Source organism: Anguilla anguilla, chromosome 7, assembly GCF_013347855.1.
Source record: "Anguilla anguilla isolate fAngAng1 chromosome 7, fAngAng1.pri, whole genome shotgun sequence".
In the NCBI taxonomy this organism is placed as follows: Eukaryota; Metazoa; Chordata; class Actinopteri; order Anguilliformes; family Anguillidae; genus Anguilla; species Anguilla anguilla.
Genome location: NC_049207.1, coordinates 1,623,822 through 1,645,571, shown reverse-complemented (window position 1 = coordinate 1,645,571; position 21,750 = coordinate 1,623,822). Strand labels below are relative to the sequence as shown.

General features: G+C 43.1%; 2 protein-coding genes across 2 annotated transcripts in view; both read left to right on the top strand.

Annotated features, from left to right (window-relative positions):
- Positions 1 to 21,750, top strand: part of LOC118231724 (titin-like) — a 237,812-nt gene that overhangs the window by 4,506 nt on the left and 211,556 nt on the right. The window contains exons 3-4 of the mRNA XM_035425843.1: positions 5,330 to 5,434; positions 5,928 to 6,122. Of these exons, the coding sequence (XP_035281734.1) occupies positions 5,338 to 5,434; positions 5,928 to 6,122 (292 nt within the window). The 5' untranslated portion in view covers positions 5,330 to 5,337. The remainder of the gene's footprint in view (positions 1 to 5,329; positions 5,435 to 5,927; positions 6,123 to 21,750) is intronic.
- On the top strand, positions 13,729 to 20,767 carry LOC118231727 (interferon-induced very large GTPase 1-like). Its single transcript, XM_035425853.1, has 4 exons — positions 13,729 to 13,938; positions 14,134 to 14,251; positions 14,592 to 14,642; positions 14,844 to 20,767. Exons 1-4 carry the CDS (start codon positions 13,876 to 13,878, stop codon positions 19,559 to 19,561), a joined length of 4,950 nt encoding a protein of 1,649 aa, XP_035281744.1. The 5' UTR covers positions 13,729 to 13,875; the 3' UTR covers positions 19,562 to 20,767.

The window sequence follows — 21,750 nt, the reverse complement described above, 5'->3', positions numbered from 1 at the left end:
CAGGCAGATACGCACGCGCACACACACACATACTGTTCATGTGCGAACTACAGCTTCTGGATTTGAGAGACAAACTGGCTGCTGTAAGGGTTATGTGGGATAAGTGTTTAGAGCTCTTTTCTATTAGAGTTGTGTGGGATAAGTGTTTAGAGCTCTTTGCTATTAGGGTTGTGTGGGATAAGTGTGTAGAGCGCTTTGGTATTAGAGTTGTGTGGGATAAGTGTGTAGAGTGCTTTGGTATTAGGGTTGTGTAGGATTAGTTTGTAGAGCTCTTTGCTATTAGAGTTGTGTGGGATAAGTGTGTAGAGTGCTTTGGTATTAGGGTTGTGTGGGATAAGTGTGTAGAGTGCTTTGGTATTAGGGTTGTGTGGGATTAGTGTGTAGAGCGCTTTGGTATTAGAGTTGTGTGGGATAAGTGTGTAGAGTGCTTTGGTATTAAAGTTGTGTGGGATAAGTGTGTAGAGCTCTTTGCTCTTAGGGTTGTGTGGGATAAGTGTGTAGAGCTCTTTGCTCTTAGGGTTGTGTGGGATAAGTGTGTAGAGCTCTTTCCTATTAGAGTTGTGTTGGATCAGTGTGTAGAGTGCTTTGGTATTAGAGTTATGTGGGAGAAGTGTGTAGAGCGCTTTGGTATTAGAGTTGTGTGGGATTAGTGTGTAGAGCTCTTTGGTATTAGAGTTGTGTGGGATTAGTGTGTAGAGCGCTTTGGTATTGGGGGTGTGTGGGATTAGTGTGTAGAGCTCTTTGCTGTTGGGGTTGTGTGGGATAAGTGTGTAGAGCGCTTCGCTGTTGGGGGTGTGTGGGATTAGTGTGTACAGCTCTTTGCTGTTGGGGTTGCATGGGATCTGTGGGTGCAGCTCTTGCCCTGCCTGTACATTCCTGAACCTGAAGTCACACTGAACTAATTACTGGTTCCTTTCAGAGGCTTTTGTCTCTTCATTACAAGCCCAGCAAGCCAGGAGAATGTGGCATCAGGATATGGGTGACATGGGACCCAGTTATGCCTGACTACTACATCACCGTCTTTTACTGTATCACTGATGTGTCTGCATACAACGGTGATGGATTTATGATATGGACTGAGAGGGACCCAGGATGTAACTGAGAGAAACTCCACAAGAGGAGGATATTACTCCCCCTCCTCCACACACACACACACACACACTCACACATGCACACGCACGCACGCACGCACGCACGCACGCACCAGAAGACAACACCTTCCTAAAGCCCCACCCGCTGCATTTATTCCAGTGTTGGAATGTGGTCCAAAATCTGGCCAAAGTCCCACCTGAAACCGCAGCACGTGGAAGTGAATGGTAAATGGGCTGCATTTATATACCGCTTTTATCCAAAGCGCTTTACAATTGATGCCTCTCATTCGCCAGAGCAGTTAGGGGTTAGGTGTCTTGCTCAAGGACACTTCGACACGCCCAGGGCGGGGTTTGAACCGCCAACCGTCTGACTGCCAGACAACCGGTCTTACCTCCTGAGCTATGTCGCCCACAGTAGTAAAGTTACACACGCAGACTCTCACAGTTTCGTATGTCATATAAGGGACTGATGTGGCAAAAGATCAATACACAAAAACACCACACACCAAATGGGCTCTTCTCAACTGAAAAGGAAATAGATGGTAGTTTTGAATTAATGTAATTAACAAATTCCATCAGCTTAATTTCTGAATCGTTCCATATCATAAAACAATCATCAGTATACCTTGTCCAATATTTAATAGAACTTATGTAAGGATTGTTCTCATGAATATAATCAAGTTAAAATTTTCCTGTGAACAATTCCAGGCCGGTATTCGTAGGTATGGAGGTGTATAGAGAACCAACATCTAATGTAACTAAAAAGTCACCTTCATCTATGGTTTGTCAATGCTTGTAAATTCACTAAAAAATCTGTAATGTCTCAAGTATGATGGTAATAGCTTAACTATGGGGTAAATATGAAAGTCCACAAAACGAGAAATGTTCTCAGCAAGGGAGCTGATGCCTGATACTATCGGCCTCAAAGGAGGATCTTCAAGGGATTTATGAATTTTAGGCAATGCATATAGTACAGGTATGGTAGGGTGATTCACAGAGAGATATTTAAATTCCTGATCAGAAAGCCATACACACACACTCATTCACTCACTCACACACATACACACACACACTCACTCGTACACACGCATGCACACACACTCACGCGTGCACACAAACACGCACACGCACACACACACTCACACTCACTCACACGCGCACACACACACACTCACACACATGCACGCACACACACACACTCACACTCAAACACACGCACGCACACTCACTCACACTCACACGCACACACACACACTCACGCACACACGCACACACACACACTCACGCACACATGCACACACACACACACACACACACACATACACTCACTCACGCACACACGCACGCACACACAGAAGACGGCACCTTCCTAAAGCCCCACCCGCTGCATTCATTGTGAGGGCCATCACAGTGCTGGAATCTGGTCCTGCTCCAGCCAAAGTCCCGCCTGAAACCGCAGCATGTGGAAGTAGTCACACACGCAGACTCTCACAATTTCGTATGTCATATAAGGGACTGGTGTGACAAAAGATCAATACACAAAAACGCCTCACATCAACACACAAAATCCTCCATCAAATCCTCCCCACAATGATGCCCTCAATCAAGAAGAAATTGCATGGAAGTGCAAAGTTGTATATGAATTCTGCGTGTTTACATGAGGTTAGGAGGTAGTGTTCTTAAAGGATGAAAGTAATTTTAGTTATTTCTGGAGGAAACCCTGAAAAGTGCCAAACTCTCAGTGCTGTATAGGTATGGGCTATTCCCTGCCAAGGTGTAAATGGGCTGATGGCATACCTGCCATCCCAAATTGAGTGTCTACTTTTTTTCTTTCATTTTTTTTCATTCTTTTTTTTTTTTTTTTTTTTTACTATTTATTTTCTTTTATAATATCAGCGTACTTGTGTTGAAAGAGGTACTATTATTATTTATTGTGTGTTTATTTTTAAAGATTTACATTATTAGGGCATCACAGTGGCTAGCACTTTCGCCTTACAACAAGAAGGTCCTGGGTTTGAATCCGGCCTGGGTGCTTATGAGTGGATGTTGTTCCCATGTCTGCATGGGTTGCCTCCGGGCACTCCGGTTTTTTTTTCCCCCCACAGTCCAAAGACATGCAGGTAGGCTAATTGGAGACTCTAAATTGCCAATAGGTGTGCGTATGTGAGTGAATGGTGTGTGTGACCTGCGATAGATCGGCAGCCTGTCCTGGGTGTATTCCTGCCTCTCGCCCAAATGCATGCTGGGATAGGCTCCGGCACTCCCCGCAACTCTGCCCAGGATAAGCGGGTATAAATAATGGATTAATGCACATTATTATTATACAAGAATATACTTAGAATTAAAAAAAAATTATTTAAATAAAGAATAAAGTTAAATAAAATTACTTATCTTAATTATTTCCATTCATAATGGCTTTACTGTGTGAATATGAACCACAACTTTAAACATTACGTATGTAAACACAACCTTATTCTTATTAGCCTCCAGTTGATGTGGAAGGTGATGAAGGAAATGCGTGTTGTAAGTTAACTTTGCAAAGTAATATAGGAATATTGGAGAATCAATATTTGCTTTTTTATTCGCAATGTCTGCTCTGAACTAATCTGACAGGTCTAGTTTTAATTACAACCTTCAATTCAATTTCGGGAACGACAAAAATAATGTTCATTGTACTAATTAGACACGTTTGATGAGGTATGACTTTCCCGAAGTGCCAAATTATGCCAAAAACGGACTTTCATGTTACATAAAATGAATATGTCGTATTTAATGAATCAGTTCTCAGTAGCTAATACGTTCGGTAACGCGGAAAAGTATTCCTATTCACAGAGGTATTGATTAATCTACTGACCCACAGTTGATATCAGTAAAGTTCCAAATGCTGAACTAGCCTATTGAACAAATCCCGAGGGAACGTCTCATAATGTACTAACAGAATATCAATAGAATATTACTCTAATACAAAAAGACTGTAAGATCGTAGCATCCCCCCCCTTAATAGCCTCGCCCAAACGAAACTAACAATAATACTTTCGATTTACAAGCTGTAAAACTTCGTGACAGTCAATACTTGTGTCAGTGTCTAGTCTAGAGCATCCCTGAAAAAGCTTCTGATCGCGTCTTCACGCTTTGCTTTGTTCTTCTGCGGAAAAGATTGTGCGCAAACTGATTCCAGAACAGATTTTCCCGGTAAGTGAAGCAAAACTAATATCGACAGATATTGCCAAAGAGCAGCACTGTAACCTAGGACCGTGCAGGATTATGCGCTGGATGAATGAAACAAGTACAACCCCTGTTTCATTAACAGCTTATTATACATACAAACAGGACTTTAGACTACAAATGCTTTTTTGAATACTGTAGTTTATTTGTGCGTTATGAAAGCTTTTCTATACAAACAACAGGAAAAATATATTATACACAAACACAAAAATATATAATTCAAGATTATATTTTACACCAACACAAATACTGCTAGCAGCAGCAGGATCAGCCGCCTCGAAATGATCACAAGAATAAATAAGCCATGATCAGGAGGCAAACTCCGTTTTCTTGTGATCAAAAGGTATGTCATGATCTTGAGATAACAAGACCAAAAAATTATATTGCAAGGACTCTACAGATGTAGATCCTTAATGTTACACACATTCTTATTTGCTTTGAAATCCTGTTAGTCTGGTCTGGCACTATTAGTCAATAGATAAGGTGAATTCACTTTTGTTTTCCTGTATATTGAGTTGTTCTGGTTTAGGGTGTCAGCTAAATGACTAATTCATGTAACTAATTTAATTAATGTAATTTAATGCATTTAAATCATGCCAAGCCTTCCTTTGATGACATGAAGACATTTAGTTTCCATGGCCCGGCTACCTGAGATACAATCAGTAACGCAGAGATTTTGACAAGATTGCTTTGCCTTGTATAGTAAGTTCAGGTTGGCAATGAGAAGTAGAACTGACACAGCAAAGTTAATACAGTGAACTGAACACACCTGCATCTTCAGTGATTAAGACTAAAATGGCCATCATTTATTAACAAAAATACAAGATTTCTAAACCAAGCTGACGTATAGCCTGCTGAAGTCACCAGAGATCCCTCTGCAATCTACACAAACCTCCAATGGGCCCCATTGATTTCATCCGTGGTCCCCTTCCATCCCCAGATCCTAACACTTTTACCTTTAGTGCAGGGTGCTTTGGTTCTTCATTCTGTCATTTTGTGATGTTTGCCCAAAGGGAGGAGGATGGATTGCCCCCAGTGCCACAGGGAATGTGGGCAGAATGACAAGTTCTGCAGTGAATGCGGCTACAGACTGTGCTGTGCAAGGACACCTGTCACAGGTAAGCCCAACGAGCTAGTTAGCAACCAGGTCCCCTAGCTTCATTTTCAGGTCCTCACTTAGCTAGCTTGAATTAGTCCAGCTTGCTAAATTAGTCAAAGCAGTAGCAGTTGTATGAAGAAATTAGATTTTATTAACTGATGTTTACATGAACTGCCCTAATGTTTTATATAGCTAGTGTACTCAGCAAGATTGTTTAGGTTTTTTTGTGTGTTTTATCTTGTGTAGAGTGATCCTGTATTCTGTAAGAAAATGAGTAAATTTCCCTTGGTTTGGTTTTTGCAAGTTTGTTGAGAGATTTTGCTGATCATCTTAATGCTTCATGTACACATTTTATCTAAATGTGCCACCTTGGTTCAAATTTGAATTGAAAGTGGGACAGCATTCATTTTCAGGGCCATGAGGGCCATTTTATGCACAAAATAATGCACATAATGAGACTGTTGCTTTCTGCTGTATCTGCTAATGCTAGTGCTAATGCTTCTTTCACACAGAGCTTTCTGTACCTGGGAACTTGATAGTAGACCTTACAGTCAGCATTTCTGGAGCAGAACCCAGCCGCAGTTCTGCCGTCGTCCACAGGGTTGTGCTGTCGGACCTGCAGCCGGTAACTGAATGCACTGCCACCGTCTCCACGGCGATGGAAGAAGAGGTGCTGAGTAATGCCACCCCCAAAACCTCCAACAGAAGTAAGGGTTCCCCTGCATTGTGAAACCATGGTTCCGAACCTGCTGAACCCACAATAAAATTCATAAGAGTGTAATGTCTGTGGGCCCTTATTAAGCTGCAGGCTGACAATGACTCTCAATTGTTTATTTCTACAGCCATTCAGGTAAATGGAAAGATATTTAGAGCCAGTGTTTTATCGTGTGTAGAGGGATCTGCCTACATTGTGATGGCAACCGTTCTGTTTGCTCTTTTGTCCTTCTGTATTAGACTCTGACCAACAAGCAAGGCCTGAGCACCCAGTCAGTGAGAGTCAAGCCCACTCTTATGACCACACCCACTCCCAGAGCCTAGGCCACCCTGACACTGGCCCTCCTGAAGATGAGGCAGAGGTACACCCTGGCTAGTCAGTCAGTCTTTATTTCTGTACAGTATTATTCGCTCCATTTGAACATGGCTTTGAATTATTCAAGGTCATTTATTCATGTCATTCATAGCAATTCTATAGCTGAATCTCAAGGACATGAACGTTTTCATTTGTATTCATTCGGGGACAGATGCAGCTAGTTCTCTGAACTGCATTCATTTTCAACCATTTGATTAGTTTATGCATGCAGTCATTTCCCTATTGCTTATTTCAGATGAAATGGTTAGCTAGCAGAGCTGCTCAATCTGCTGACAAGATTTCTGTGTGCATTTTTCAGTATTCATGTACTTAAACTTTTTAAAAAATGTTTTTTTTTAATATCAGCATGTAATCTCACTTCTCAGTGAAATAAGATTTCCCAAATAGTAGGTAAAAGGGGATGAAAAGGGGGGTAATTTAAGTCTGATTTACAGGAAACTTTGAAAGAGCAGAAAGAAACGGACGAATCACATACAAGTCTGTTGGAGTCTGAGAACCAGCAGACAGACACAACACCTGCTGAGCACATGACACCTGACACACCTGCCCCAGGTACAAAGGAACAGGTTTTCAAACCCTATACAAATAATTTCAGTTTAGAGATCGATGAAAGAGTATATTTTCTGTTAGCCTTTATTAAAAGCAGCCTGACATTATAAAATATGGAATGAAAATGTTTTTAGTGTGTAAAATAGACTGTTAAAGCATCTTTCTACTGTATTGGCCTGGGAGCACAAACTCCAGAACAATATTTAGAGCCAGTGTTTTATCGTGTGTAGATGGATCTGCCTATATTGTGACAGCTGCCATTCTGTTTGCTCTTTTGTCCCACTGTATTAGACTCTGACCAACAGGAAGGGCCTGAGCACCCAATCAGTGAGATCCAAGCCCACTCTGATAACCACACCCACTATAATGATCACACCCACTCTGATGACCACACCCACTGTAATGACCACACCCACACTGATGACAACACCCACTCTGATGACCGCACTCACTCTGATGACAACACCCACTCTGATGACCACACCCACTGTAATGACCACACCCACTCTGATGACCACACCCACTCTGATGACAATACCCACTCTGATGACCACACCCACTCTGATGACAACACCCACTCTGATGACCACACCCACTGTAATGACCACACCCACTCTGATGACCACACCCACTCTGATGACCGCACCCACTCTGATGACCACACCCACTCTGATGACCACACCCACTGTAATGACCACACCCACTCTGATGACCACACCCACTGTAATGACCACAACCACTTTGATGACCACACCCACTCTGATGACCACACCCACTCTGATGACAATACCCACTCTGATGACCACACCAACTGTAATGACCACACCCACTCTGATGACAACACCCACTCTGAGGACCACACCCACTCTGATGACAGCACCCAGTCCCAGAGCCTTGGCCCCCCTGACACTTGCCCTCCTGAAGATGAGGCAGAGGTACACCCTGGCTGGTCAATCAGTCTTTATTTCTGTACAGCATCATTCACACCATTTGAACATGGCTTTGAATTATTCAAGGTCATTTATTCATGGCATTCATAGCAATCCTATAGCTGAATCTCAAGGACATGAACGTTTTCATTTGTATTCATTCAGGGACAGATGCAGCTAGTTTTCTGAACTGCATTTATTTTCAACCATTTGATTAGTTTATGCATGCAGTCATTTCCCTATTGCTTATTTCAGATGAAATGGTTAGCTAGCAGAGCTGTTCAATCTGCTGGCAATATTTCTGTGTGCATTTTTCAGTGTTTCATGTGCTTAAATTTGTTTAAAAAATATCAGCATGTAATCTCACTTCTCAGTGAAATGAGATTTCCCAAGTTGTGGGTAAAAGGGGGATAAATGACAGTCTGATTTACAGGAAACTATGAAAGATGAGAAAGAATTACAGACAAGTCTGTCGGAGTCTGAAAACCAGCAGAGAGACACAGCACCTGCTGAGCACAGCACACCTGGCACACCTGCTCCAGGTACAAAGGAACTGGTTTTAAAATCATATAATCTCAGTTTTGATCAAATTTTGACTTTGGGTGGATATTAAGGGTTGAGGACCCTTCATTGGACCTCTTATAGCAGGAAGTGTGACTGGTCTGTCTCTGAACATCTCTGCAGCAGATTCTGAGCATCAGGAGGAGACCACAGACAACAGATCCAGCCTGGGCCCAGAACCAGCACCAGAGAACTCATCCTCTTGCCTGGCCCAGTCCCAGCCCTCCTCTGCAGACCCAGATAAGTCAGATGCAAAGAGTGGTTTAGCAGATACTGGCACCATGGATGGGACTTTGAGTAAAGACACCAAACACACTGTGTGTACTACAAAGGAGGAGAAGAAGGTGAGAGTTCATACACAAACCCCAGAGCAGGGTCCAAACTCCAGTTTTGGAGGGCCCCAGTGTGATCATTTCAGTGTTCTTTGTGTGTATTTTTCAGTGTTTCAAGTACTTAAAACATTTTTTTTAAATATTAGTATGTAATCTCACTTCTCAATGAAATGAGATTTTTCAAATTGTGGGTAAAAATGGGGATGAAAAGGGGGTTAAATCAAGGTCTGATTTACAGGAAACTTTGAAAGAGCAGAAAGAAAAGGAAGAATCACAGATAGGTGTGTTTGAATCTGGGACCCAGCGGAGAGACACAAGACCTGCTGAGCACATCACACCTGGCACACCTGCCTCAGGTACAGAGAAACAGGTTTTCAAACCATATACAAATCATTTCAGTTTTGAGATTAATGAAAGAGTATATTGTCTCTTACCCTTGTCTGTTACCCTTGTTACCGTTAAAAGCAGCCTGACATTATAAAATATGGAATGGAAATGTTTTTAGTGTGTGAAATATACTGTTAAAGCATGTTTCTACTGTATTGGCCTGGGAGCAAATCCTGACCATGCCTGTGCTATCGGAGGCCGGTAGCCCCACAGGTGCATTAATGGCCATAGTGTCACTCAGAGTTAGGGAAGATGCAGTCTGCCTGGATCAGCTGTGCTTTTCAGTGTGCCTGTGTCTGGTAGGAATTTTGTAACAAAACTGATGGTGTTGAAAATAAAGATAACAAACAGGAGCTCTATTTGATGTTTTTATACAATGACCGGTCATTAGTACAGGTACTGTCTTCAGATATATAAAATTGAATGCATGAGTTTATGTAGTTTTCAGAGACAAAGAACTGTTGTTCCAGCCTATTAGATTTGTTTAATCACCATATTCAAAAATTCAATTTGTGGCCAATCGCAGGCTAGGATCAGGGGGTCCATACCAACACTAATCACGTGGGCCTCCTCCAATTGACACATACTTGGACCCCCTAATGCACTTAATTTATACTGCTGCTGGGATCTACCTCCTCTTGCATATACATTGTATGGGGTGAATGCTTATTTAATATTTAGTCTTCTCATTTAAAGCCTTTTAAATATGGGCTATGAGTTTACCCTTTTTCACATCATTATTATGATTTCCAATTATAAAAGTTGGACTTATGGTGTATGATGTGGGTTGGGGACCCTTCCTTGGACCTCATATACCAGGGAGTGTGACTGGTCTCTGTCTCTGAACATCTCTGCAGCAGATTCTGGGCATCAGGAGGAGACCACAGACAACAGATCCGGTCTGGGGCGAGAACCAGCACTGGAGAACCCATCCTCATGCCTGGCCCAGTCCCAGCCCTCCTCTGCAGACCCAGATAAGTCAGACGCAAAGAGTGGTTTAGCAGATACTGACACCATGGACGGGACTTTGAGTAAAGACACCAAAGACACTGTGTGTACTACAAAGGAGGAGAAGGAGGTGAGAGTTCTTACACTAACCCCAGAGCAGGGTCCAAACTCCAGTCCAGGAGGGACGCAGTGGGATCTTTTCAGTGTTTCATGTACTTAATTAAAAAAAATATCAGCATGTAATCTCACTTCTCAGTGAAATAAGATTTCCCAAATAGTAGGTAAAAGGGGATGAAAAGGGGGGTAATTTAAGTCTGATTTACAGGAAACTTTGAAAGAGCAGAAAGAAACGGACGAATCACATACAAGTCTGTTGGAGTCTGAGAACCAGCAGACAGACACAACACCTGCTGAGCACATGACACCTGACACACCTGCCCCAGGTACAAAGGAACAGGTTTTCAAACCCTATACAAATAATTTCAGTTTAGAGATCGATGAAAGAGTATATTTTCTGTTAGCCTTTATTAAAAGCAGCCTGACATTATAAAATATGGAATGAAAATGTTTTTAGTGTGTAAAATAGACTGTTAAAGCATCTTTCTACTGTATTGGCCTGGGAGCACAAACTCCAGAACAATATTTAGAGCCAGTGTTTTATCGTGTGTAGATGGATCTGCCTATATTGTGACAGCTGCCATTCTGTTTGCTCTTTTGTCCCACTGTATTAGACTCTGACCAACAGGAAGGGCCTGAGCACCCAATCAGTGAGATCCAAGCCCACTCTGATAACCACACCCACTATAATGATCACACCCACTCTGATGACCACACCCACTGTAATGACCACACCCACACTGATGACAACACCCACTCTGATGACCGCACTCACTCTGATGACAACACCCACTCTGATGACCACACCCACTGTAATGACCACACCCACTCTGATGACCACACCCACTCTGATGACAATACCCACTCTGATGACCACACCCACTCTGATGACAACACCCACTCTGATGACCACACCCACTGTAATGACCACACCCACTCTGATGACCACACCCACTCTGATGACCGCACCCACTCTGATGACCGCACCCACTCTGATGACCACACCCACTGTAATGACCACACCCACTCTGATGACCACACCCACTGTAATGACCACAACCACTTTGATGACCACACCCACTCTGATGACCACACCCACTCTGATGACAATACCCACTCTGATGACCACACCAACTGTAATGACCACACCCACTCTGATGACAACACCCACTCTGAGGACCACACCCACTCTGATGACAGCACCCAGTCCCAGAGCCTTGGCCCCCCTGACACTTGCCCTCCTGAAGATGAGGCAGAGGTACACCCTGGCTGGTCAATCAGTCTTTATTTCTGTACAGCATCATTCACACCATTTGAACATGGCTTTGAATTATTCAAGGTCATTTATTCATGGCATTCATAGCAATCCTATAGCTGAATCTCAAGGACATGAACGTTTTCATTTGTATTCATTCAGGGACAGATGCAGCTAGTTTTCTGAACTGCATTTATTTTCAACCATTTGATTAGTTTATGCATGCAGTCATTTCCCTATTGCTTATTTCAGATGAAATGGTTAGCTAGCAGAGCTGTTCAATCTGCTGGCAATATTTCTGTGTGCATTTTTCAGTGTTTCATGTGCTTAAATTTGTTTAAAAAATATCAGCATGTAATCTCACTTCTCAGTGAAATGAGATTTCCCAAGTTGTGGGTAAAAGGGGGATAAATGACAGTCTGATTTACAGGAAACTATGAAAGATGAGAAAGAATTACAGACAAGTCTGTCGGAGTCTGAAAACCAGCAGAGAGACACAGCACCTGCTGAGCACAGCACACCTGGCACACCTGCTCCAGGTACAAAGGAACTGGTTTTAAAATCATATAATCTCAGTTTTGATCAAATTTTGACTTTGGGTGGATATTAAGGGTTGAGGACCCTTCATTGGACCTCTTATAGCAGGAAGTGTGACTGGTCTGTCTCTGAACATCTCTGCAGCAGATTCTGAGCATCAGGAGGAGACCACAGACAACAGATCCAGCCTGGGCCCAGAACCAGCACCAGAGAACTCATCCTCTTGCCTGGCCCAGTCCCAGCCCTCCTCTGCAGACCCAGATAAGTCAGATGCAAAGAGTGGTTTAGCAGATACTGGCACCATGGATGGGACTTTGAGTAAAGACACCAAACACACTGTGTGTACTACAAAGGAGGAGAAGAAGGTGAGAGTTCATACACAAACCCCAGAGCAGGGTCCAAACTCCAGTTTTGGAGGGCCCCAGTGTGATCATTTCAGTGTTCTTTGTGTGTATTTTTCAGTGTTTCAAGTACTTAAAACATTTTTTTTAAATATTAGTATGTAATCTCACTTCTCAATGAAATGAGATTTTTCAAATTGTGGGTAAAAATGGGGATGAAAAGGGGGTTAAATCAAGGTCTGATTTACAGGAAACTTTGAAAGAGCAGAAAGAAAAGGAAGAATCACAGATAGGTGTGTTTGAATCTGGGACCCAGCGGAGAGACACAAGACCTGCTGAGCACATCACACCTGGCACACCTGCCTCAGGTACAGAGAAACAGGTTTTCAAACCATATACAAATCATTTCAGTTTTGAGATTAATGAAAGAGTATATTGTCTCTTACCCTTGTCTGTTACCCTTGTTACCGTTAAAAGCAGCCTGACATTATAAAATATGGAATGGAAATGTTTTTAGTGTGTGAAATATACTGTTAAAGCATGTTTCTACTGTATTGGCCTGGGAGCAAATCCTGACCATGCCTGTGCTATCGGAGGCCGGTAGCCCCACAGGTGCATTAATGGCCATAGTGTCACTCAGAGTTAGGGAAGATGCAGTCTGCCTGGATCAGCTGTGCTTTTCAGTGTGCCTGTGTCTGGTAGGAATTTTGTAACAAAACTGATGGTGTTGAAAATAAAGATAACAAACAGGAGCTCTATTTGATGTTTTTATACAATGACCGGTCATTAGTACAGGTACTGTCTTCAGATATATAAAATTGAATGCATGAGTTTATGTAGTTTTCAGAGACAAAGAACTGTTGTTCCAGCCTATTAGATTTGTTTAATCACCATATTCAAAAATTCAATTTGTGGCCAATCGCAGGCTAGGATCAGGGGGTCCATACCAACACTAATCACGTGGGCCTCCTCCAATTGACACATACTTGGACCCCCTAATGCACTTAATTTATACTGCTGCTGGGATCTACCTCCTCTTGCATATACATTGTATGGGGTGAATGCTTATTTAATATTTAGTCTTCTCATTTAAAGCCTTTTAAATATGGGCTATGAGTTTACCCTTTTTCACATCATTATTATGATTTCCAATTATAAAAGTTGGACTTATGGTGTATGATGTGGGTTGGGGACCCTTCCTTGGACCTCATATACCAGGGAGTGTGACTGGTCTCTGTCTCTGAACATCTCTGCAGCAGATTCTGGGCATCAGGAGGAGACCACAGACAACAGATCCGGTCTGGGGCGAGAACCAGCACCAGAGGACCCATCCTCATGCCTGGCCCAGTCCCAGCCCTCCTCTGCAGACCCAGATAAGTCAGACGCAAAGAGTGGTTTAGCAGATACTGACACCATGGACGGGACTTTGAGTAAAGACACCAAAGACACTGTGTGTACTACAAAGGAGGAGAAGGAGGTGAGAGTTCTTACACTAACCCCAGAGCAGGGTCCAAACTCCAGTCCAGGAGGGACGCAGTGGGATCTTTTCAGTGTTTCATGTACTTAATTAAAAAAAATATCAGCATGTAATCTCACTTCTCAGTGAAATAAGATTTCCCAAATAGTAGGTAAAAGGGGATGAAAAGGGGGGTAATTTAAGTCTGATTTACAGGAAACTTTGAAAGAGCAGAAAGAAACGGACGAATCACATACAAGTCTGTTGGAGTCTGAGAACCAGCAGACAGACACAACACCTGCTGAGCACATGACACCTGACACACCTGCCCCAGGTACAAAGGAACAGGTTTTCAAACCCTATACAAATAATTTCAGTTTAGAGATCGATGAAAGAGTATATTTTCTGTTAGCCTTTATTAAAAGCAGCCTGACATTATAAAATATGGAATGAAAATGTTTTTAGTGTGTAAAATAGACTGTTAAAGCATCTTTCTACTGTATTGGCCTGGGAGCAAATCCTGACCATGCCTGTGCTATCGGAGGGCGGTAGCCCCACAGGTGCATTAATGGCCATAGTGTCACTCAGAGTTAGGGAAGATGCAGTCTGCACTACCACAGCTGTCCTTTCTGATCTGATACCTGGGCTGAAATATACTTTCAACCTCACTGCAGTCCTTCCGAATGGCATCTGCAGCAAGACCAGCTCAACACGCGTGCACACAAGTGAGTGACTGAAACGTGCACATTTGGGAATGCGTATTTAGTATTTTGACTTGTGATTTAAAATCTCTTAAATACGGGGCTATGCGTTTACCCTTTCATTATTATGAATACCAATCATGTGGTTTTTGTGGATTAAGAATTTAAATAGATTGTTTGTCTCTGTACATTCATGGACTAACATAGCTTCCATCGCAATGACAGGAACTAGTCTGGATGAGCTGTTGAGTGACTTGGGACTGAAACACCACCTGAAGAACAAGCTGACTCTGAGCAAGGTGCTGTTGATTGATGGAGAGACTTTAACTGATGAAAGCATCCAGTCTCTGAAATCTCTGCCGTGGTGTTTCCTGAGGAGGTTGATGATGGTGAATGTGACTGCTAGGAGTGTGAGGTGCGCCTCAAAACAGGACATGACTTCCCAAAACCTGGACAGCTTAATGGACACCCTGTGCAATCCACAGGGCCGCAGCAACAGAGTCAGCCCCCTGGACCTCATAACTGCTGTGTTTCTCTGCTCAGACGGCTTTCTCCAGCAGGAGATTGTTTTGAAAATGTCCATGTGCCAGTTCTCTGTGCCTCTGCTGCTTCCTAAATGTGACACACAGCAGTGCACTTTAATGCTCTGGGCCATGAGGGATATTGTGAAAAAGTACAAGCCGCACTCTTTAACAGACCAAAAAGGGTTTGTAGAGGAGTGCATTGTTCTCTCTGAGCTCCCCATGATCTCTTTTGTGAGGCTGGGAAACAGCAGCTTGTCCAAGTCTCACATTCTGAACCAGCTTCTCAGTAGCCCTCAGGAGCACCACGAAACCTTTGTTCACGGAAACATGGAGTGCGGTAACACCCCAAGGAGGATTTCCAACGGGCTGGTGGAGATCAGCTGGTATCTGCCCAGTGGGAAGAGAAACATTGACATCTTCTCTGAGCCACTGGCTATAGCTAACCTCCGTGGGGACCTCAGGGACTTTGAAACTCAATACGATTTCCTCTGCCAAACCTCTGCTGCCATATTTGTGTTTTGTGATGATTTTGGATTTGATTACAAAATTTTGGACTCCAAGCAACTTCAGGCTCGTTTGTACTGGATCATCAATTCACAGAGCAAGAGCTTCAATAAGGATGGCTTCAGGAAATGTGTTCCTGAGTTACAGATAAAACCCAGTAACATAATCATAAAGGGTTCGCAGATGAACGATGCAGAATTTGTGAGTTACTTGCGTTCAGCTATGGCTGACATTTTAAAGGGAAACGTGGTCAAAATGAGTGTTGAAGGGATGTCTGCTGTTGCCCATAAAGTTGGGATCCAGGTTGATGAAGATTATGACTGCTGTAAGAATGGTAAGCAGAAGGCTGATGAAATCACAGAAAGGATTTCTGATATACCAAGCTTCAAGGAGAAAGAGCTGCCCTTGCAAGGGACTGCATGGAAACAGCTGGCCAAACTGGAGAGGGAAGAGTGCAGGATGAAAAATGCTGGGAATAAAAATATAGAAGTTTACAGGAATGAGCTTGCAGATCGGAAGCAGAAGCTCAGAGCACAGCAGAGGGCTCACAAAATCTCAGATTCTATGTCCCGTTTCATCTCCGCAATGTCTGGTTCCACAGAGGAGCGCAAGTATTTCCTCAAGTGGATGAGGATCAACCTGGACAACCTGTCACGCAAATGCCTTCCACGCCTTCGGGCGGAGTACAAGGAACAGTGTCAGAATTCTGAGGAAGACAAGGAGCGCATTGCACAGTTGGACAGGGAGATCTCCAGTTCTTCTCTGGGGACAGAGCACTTCTTGCGGGAAATGGGTCAGCTGTACGAATCAGCCTGCTCACTCTCCAAAGGGCCCATCCCTGACATTCAGGACCTGCCACGTCTGGCTGCCGAGCTGCTGCAGGAAGGCTTTCCTCTGGAGCTGGTGGATGGAGATGCATCCAACATTCCACTGCAGTGGGTGACTCAGGTTCTGAAGGAACTCAATCAACTAACACAGTATGACTGTAAGATCCGGGTGGTGACTGTACTGGGGGTGCAGAGCACTGGGAAGTCCACCCTCCTGAACACCATGTTCGGGGTCCAGTTTGCCGTCAGTAGTGGCAGGTGCACGAGAGGGGCCTTCATGCTCCTCATCAGAGTGAAAGAGGACTTTAAAGAGCAGCTTGGGTGTGATTACATCATGGTTATTGACACTGAAGGGTTGAAGTCACCAGAGCTGGCCCAGCTGGATGACAGTTATGAGCATGATAATGAACTGGCCACTCTGGTGGTGGGGCTGAGTGACATCACAGTCATCAACATCGCCATGGAGAACTGCACAGAGATGAAGGACATCCTGCAGATTGTGGTGCATGCCTTCCTGCGCATGAAAGAAGTTGGTAGAAAACCCTGCTGTCAGTTAGTGCACCAGAATGTCCCAGATGTCTCTGCCCATGAAAATAACTTGAGGGAAAGGAAGCTTCTGCTCGAGCAGCTGAATGAGATGACCCAAGCAGCAGCTAAGATGGAAAAGAGGGGAAACGACTACAAATTTACTGATGTCATGGAGTATGATCCAGAGAGAAACACCTGGTACATCCCTGGGCTCTGGCATGGCATCCCTCCCATGGCACCGGTGAATGCTGGCTACAGTGAGTCTGTAAATCTGTTCAAGAGGAGTGTGATTGAGCATTTTAAGGAATACAAATCTGGAAAGAGCTCACCACACACATTCAGTGAGTTTCTTGAATGGACCAAGAGTTTGTGGAGCGCAGTGAAGTATGAGAACTTCATCTTCAGTTTCCGCAACAGCCTGGTGGCTGAAGCTTATACTCAGCTTTGCACTGAGTTTAACAAATTGGAGTGGGAGTTCAGGAAGAACATGTACTCTTGGTTAAGCAATTCTGAGACAAGGGTGTCAAACTTTGGCACAATAGCAGCGCAGATTCAGCCATCCTCCGATGTGGATAACTTGAAGCGCAGCCTGAAAAATGAGGCCTCTGTAGAACTGGACAAAGGGGAAAAGCTCATTTTGGACAAACTCACTGAATTCTATGATAGACCACAGGGACACGTTCACTTGGTAGAGAAGTACAAGCAGGAATTCATCAACACAGCCAAAGCCATCCGGATGGAGACAGAGAACTCTGTTAAAAACAGACTAGATGCCACAGTGGAGATTAGAGAGGGTATGATCAGGTTAGAGACAATCAAGAGAAATCATACAGCTGTAATGGAGCAGAAGGTGCTGGACCTGATTGAGAAATGCAGGAAAAGTAAAGATCTGTCAGAGCAAGAGCTGGAGACTGAATTTGAGAAGATGTGGAATGAAACTGTGGCCGACTTGCAGTTCCGTGGCCTGGAAACCCGAGATATTGTCAAAGATATCCAACACCAGCTGTGGGTTAACTTAGAAAAAAAAGGCAGCTCAGTACGTGAAGTGCTGTCCACGGTGGGTGACTTGTCTGAATGTGGAATGGAGCCATTCAAAGTGAAGAGTAAAGGAATGCTTAAAAAGATATGGAACAAATCTTTTGACAAGGAGCAGAAGATAAAGACACAAAAGATGGCTGATCACATCATTGAGTGCAGCAGGAAGTTTGTGGAAGAGAAAGTGAGAACAAGGTCTGATTACCATAACACATGCATGATTGACTTGTTTTGCATGATAGATGAACACCTGGACAGGCACAGGGATCTGGAAACAAGTGCTGAGTTTCAGGCCAAGTTGAAGATCCACATCTGTGGACATGCAGCACGGGAGTTTCAAAAAATGCATTTGGATTTTATCCGTGCAAATGATCCCCGTCACTGTCTGGAGCAGTCCAAGCAACAGTACTGCACTGACTTTAAGAACCTGTTCAATAAAAGAGACCAGTGTCAGAAGAAAGCAGAGGAGTTCACCAAAAACTGTCTTGCACCTGCAGTGAAGGAATACATCACCAAGTCTCTGGGCCCTGACCTTGTGGATGAAGTGTTGGCAGGGCAGAAAGCCAAGGATTTCAGCACTCAATCCTTCTTCCAGTTCTCAATTCTCAAGCAGCTGCTTTCAGAAGATGACTTTGAGAACTTTGAGAATTACATAAGTAATTATGACGCCTTTGTGCAGGACTGGATATCCAAGCAGGTGGTACAGCAGTTCACAGAGGGAGATGGTCTCAGGAACATTGAGGTTAAGTGCCTGAAGAGGATGGTAAAAAGATTAAAGGAAGCCATTAAGAATGCAGTGATGAAGGCCAATGAAAGAGTGACAGAAGGGGGTAAAGAGGACCGAAACATTCAGCAGTTCATCCAGGATATCTGTAGTGACCTACAGGAGCTCATCATCCCCAAAGACCCCCTTGAAGTGGTCCTGGCCTTAAACACTGCCAAGCCAGAAGACTTTTCCCAGTGTCTGAAGGTGCTTGTGGATGAAATGGAGCAGGCCATTACTAAAGAGTTTCAGAGAGATGGGGATGTGAGGGCCAGGCTGACCTCACTGGCCTTACAGCCACAGAAGGAGCTGTTTAACAGGGTGTTTGGCTGTGGGAGGCAGTGTCCCTTCTGCATGACCCCGTGTGAAGCAGGCGGCAAGAACCACACAGAGCACTTTGCTTCCATTCACCGTCCTCAGGGGATCGGGGGTTACAGATATGAGGAATCCTCTGAATTACTGATTAATACCTGCTCCTCCAGTGTTGCCAGTGAGAGAAAATTCAGGTCAAGTGAAACAGAGGGGAAATGGCATCCATACAAGGACTATCAGAGCATTTACCCTGACTGGCGCATCCAGCCTGACACCAGCATCCAGTCCTCAGACTACTGGAAGTACGTCTTCAACAGGTTTAATGAGCAGTTTGCCAAGGAATATGACGCTAAGCCTGCAGACATTCCCCACGTTTGGAGAGATATAACCCAAGACAAAGCCATGAAAAGCCTGGAGGAATCCTTCCAGATGAAAACAGAAGGAGATTAAATAAAAAGGATTATATGGTCCCGGTATCAGTCAGGTTGAAAATTTACTTTCTAAGTGGCATTAATTAATAGTCTACTCACTCATATCATGGCTAATCACGAAAAGTGCCAAAACCAAGTTTAATCCTATGCAAGAAAAAGCTATAGGTTAAAAATGAAAATACAAAGAAATAAAACACATTTCAAAAAGGGAGCATTAAATTAAATCATCACTGATGTTAAGAAAGAGAGATAATCACTGATGCACACATTACTGCATTTTTGCAGCCTTCACTGAGCTGATACTCATATACAGGTAATACCCTCATCCAGTCATTATACATATAAAACCATATACATGCTAAAAGGTAATGTTACCTCTATCAGAACCTATGCAGCTTTTATCTATACACACTGTCTGAGCATGGCTGAGATTTATTCATTATTCCATTGCTTGGATGCATAATCAGGGACGGTATCTAGGCTGAGATATTTTAAGATTGTTTAATTTTGTGACCTTCTCTATATCAAAAAGAATACTTTTAACAAAAATATAAATTACATTTTTTTTTCCCTATGCTTCCTATAATAAGTCTTTTCTATTAATAAAGCACATAACCTTCATGTATTATTGGTAATATTATCAGCTCTTCATCACTGCTAGCTTGGCTGTTTGAAGTCATACATTATTAAGTGCCTCGATAATCTGTTTACACAATAGCATAGGTTTCATCCATTCATATTCTTCAAATAGTTTAAACGCATGATTTCTTGTTACAATGTTAAAAGGATTGTTGTTATCACATCATAAGCCTTAATATAGAAATTCACTGTTCCTGGAAAAAAAGAAATTTGACCTTTGAGGCACAAAAATGCCATCCATCAACCAATTACCTATACCTGCTTATCCTGGTCAGAAACGCAGGGGCTGCTGGAGCCTATCCCAGCATGCATTGGGAATTGCCCATAGGGATGAGTGGATGGTGCCATACACACCATCCACTCATCCCTATGGGCAATTTAGAGTCTCCAGTTAGCCTGCTGACATGTCTTTGGACTGTGGAAGGACATACAAACTCCACACAGAAAGGCCCAGGGATTCGAACCCAGGACTGCACCACTGTGCCGCCCTTATAGCTTTCATGATGACTGTTTATTTTTCTTTTTTAGAATGCTGGATTCAAAATTTGTTTTGCTTCTTTGCATTTAGTAAAATTGATGTATTTCACTACATGTTTAAGCATTTTATTACTTGCACAAATGGCATAATCACATTCAAAATAAATGTTTGATTTCATCTGAATTTGACGAAAAGTCCCTTATTTTCTTCACTGCCTGAACAACTGAGCTGCCTGCAGGCAATGGCAGTATCTTCATTCTACCACTAGATGGCAATAAATCAATTTAACATCACATCACTGTTGCTGGCTTTACCTTCTGTCTCAGGTAGCTGAAAATACACTATTTACACTTGTGTCAAATGTAATTACCTGCACTGGAAAAAAAAAAACCTATCCATTTATCAATGAAAGGGACATAAAGATGAAAGCTTGAACCCTCTAGTCTTACAATCAACCAGGATTTACATCAGGACTCAGTCACTGGAGTCTGTCCACATTGAGTCAAAGACAGGGTGTGCAACCCCAGGACTCAACACATTATGGGGGCAGGAGTTAGTTGAGTCAGCCGTTTAAAAATTGACAAAAAATTAGATCAAAGCAGAAATTTACCCAGGGTGCACCACACTGTTTTTCCAACAAACTGAGGGACACCAAATGCTGCTCCAAGACGTTCATCAGGTTCCACGGTCTTCACACATTTCAGAACTACAAAGCGAACGCATAATCACTCATACTTGTATATCCAGCAGCCTCTTCACAAAGTGGAGGAAAGTGTTTCCAATCAAACCCAGATCATTCAATCAGGGGACAGGAAAAGGGTGATGAAGCTCACAGAAGCTAAAGAGGTGACTCCTGTCCAGGTGGGCCCGAAGCAAAAGGCAGGTGAGCTCAGGCTAACCTGCAGCAGACTATCACAGGCCCACCCATGCAGTTTAAACACACATTTAAAAAAAACAAAAAACCTAAAAAAGAACATCATCTCCTCTCAATGGCACCAGTTTCTTCTGAAGAGATTTCCACTATTTACAAGAAACCAGATCCTGTGAACTCCAACAGAGAATGCAATAAATCTTCCACCCAGAACATATGA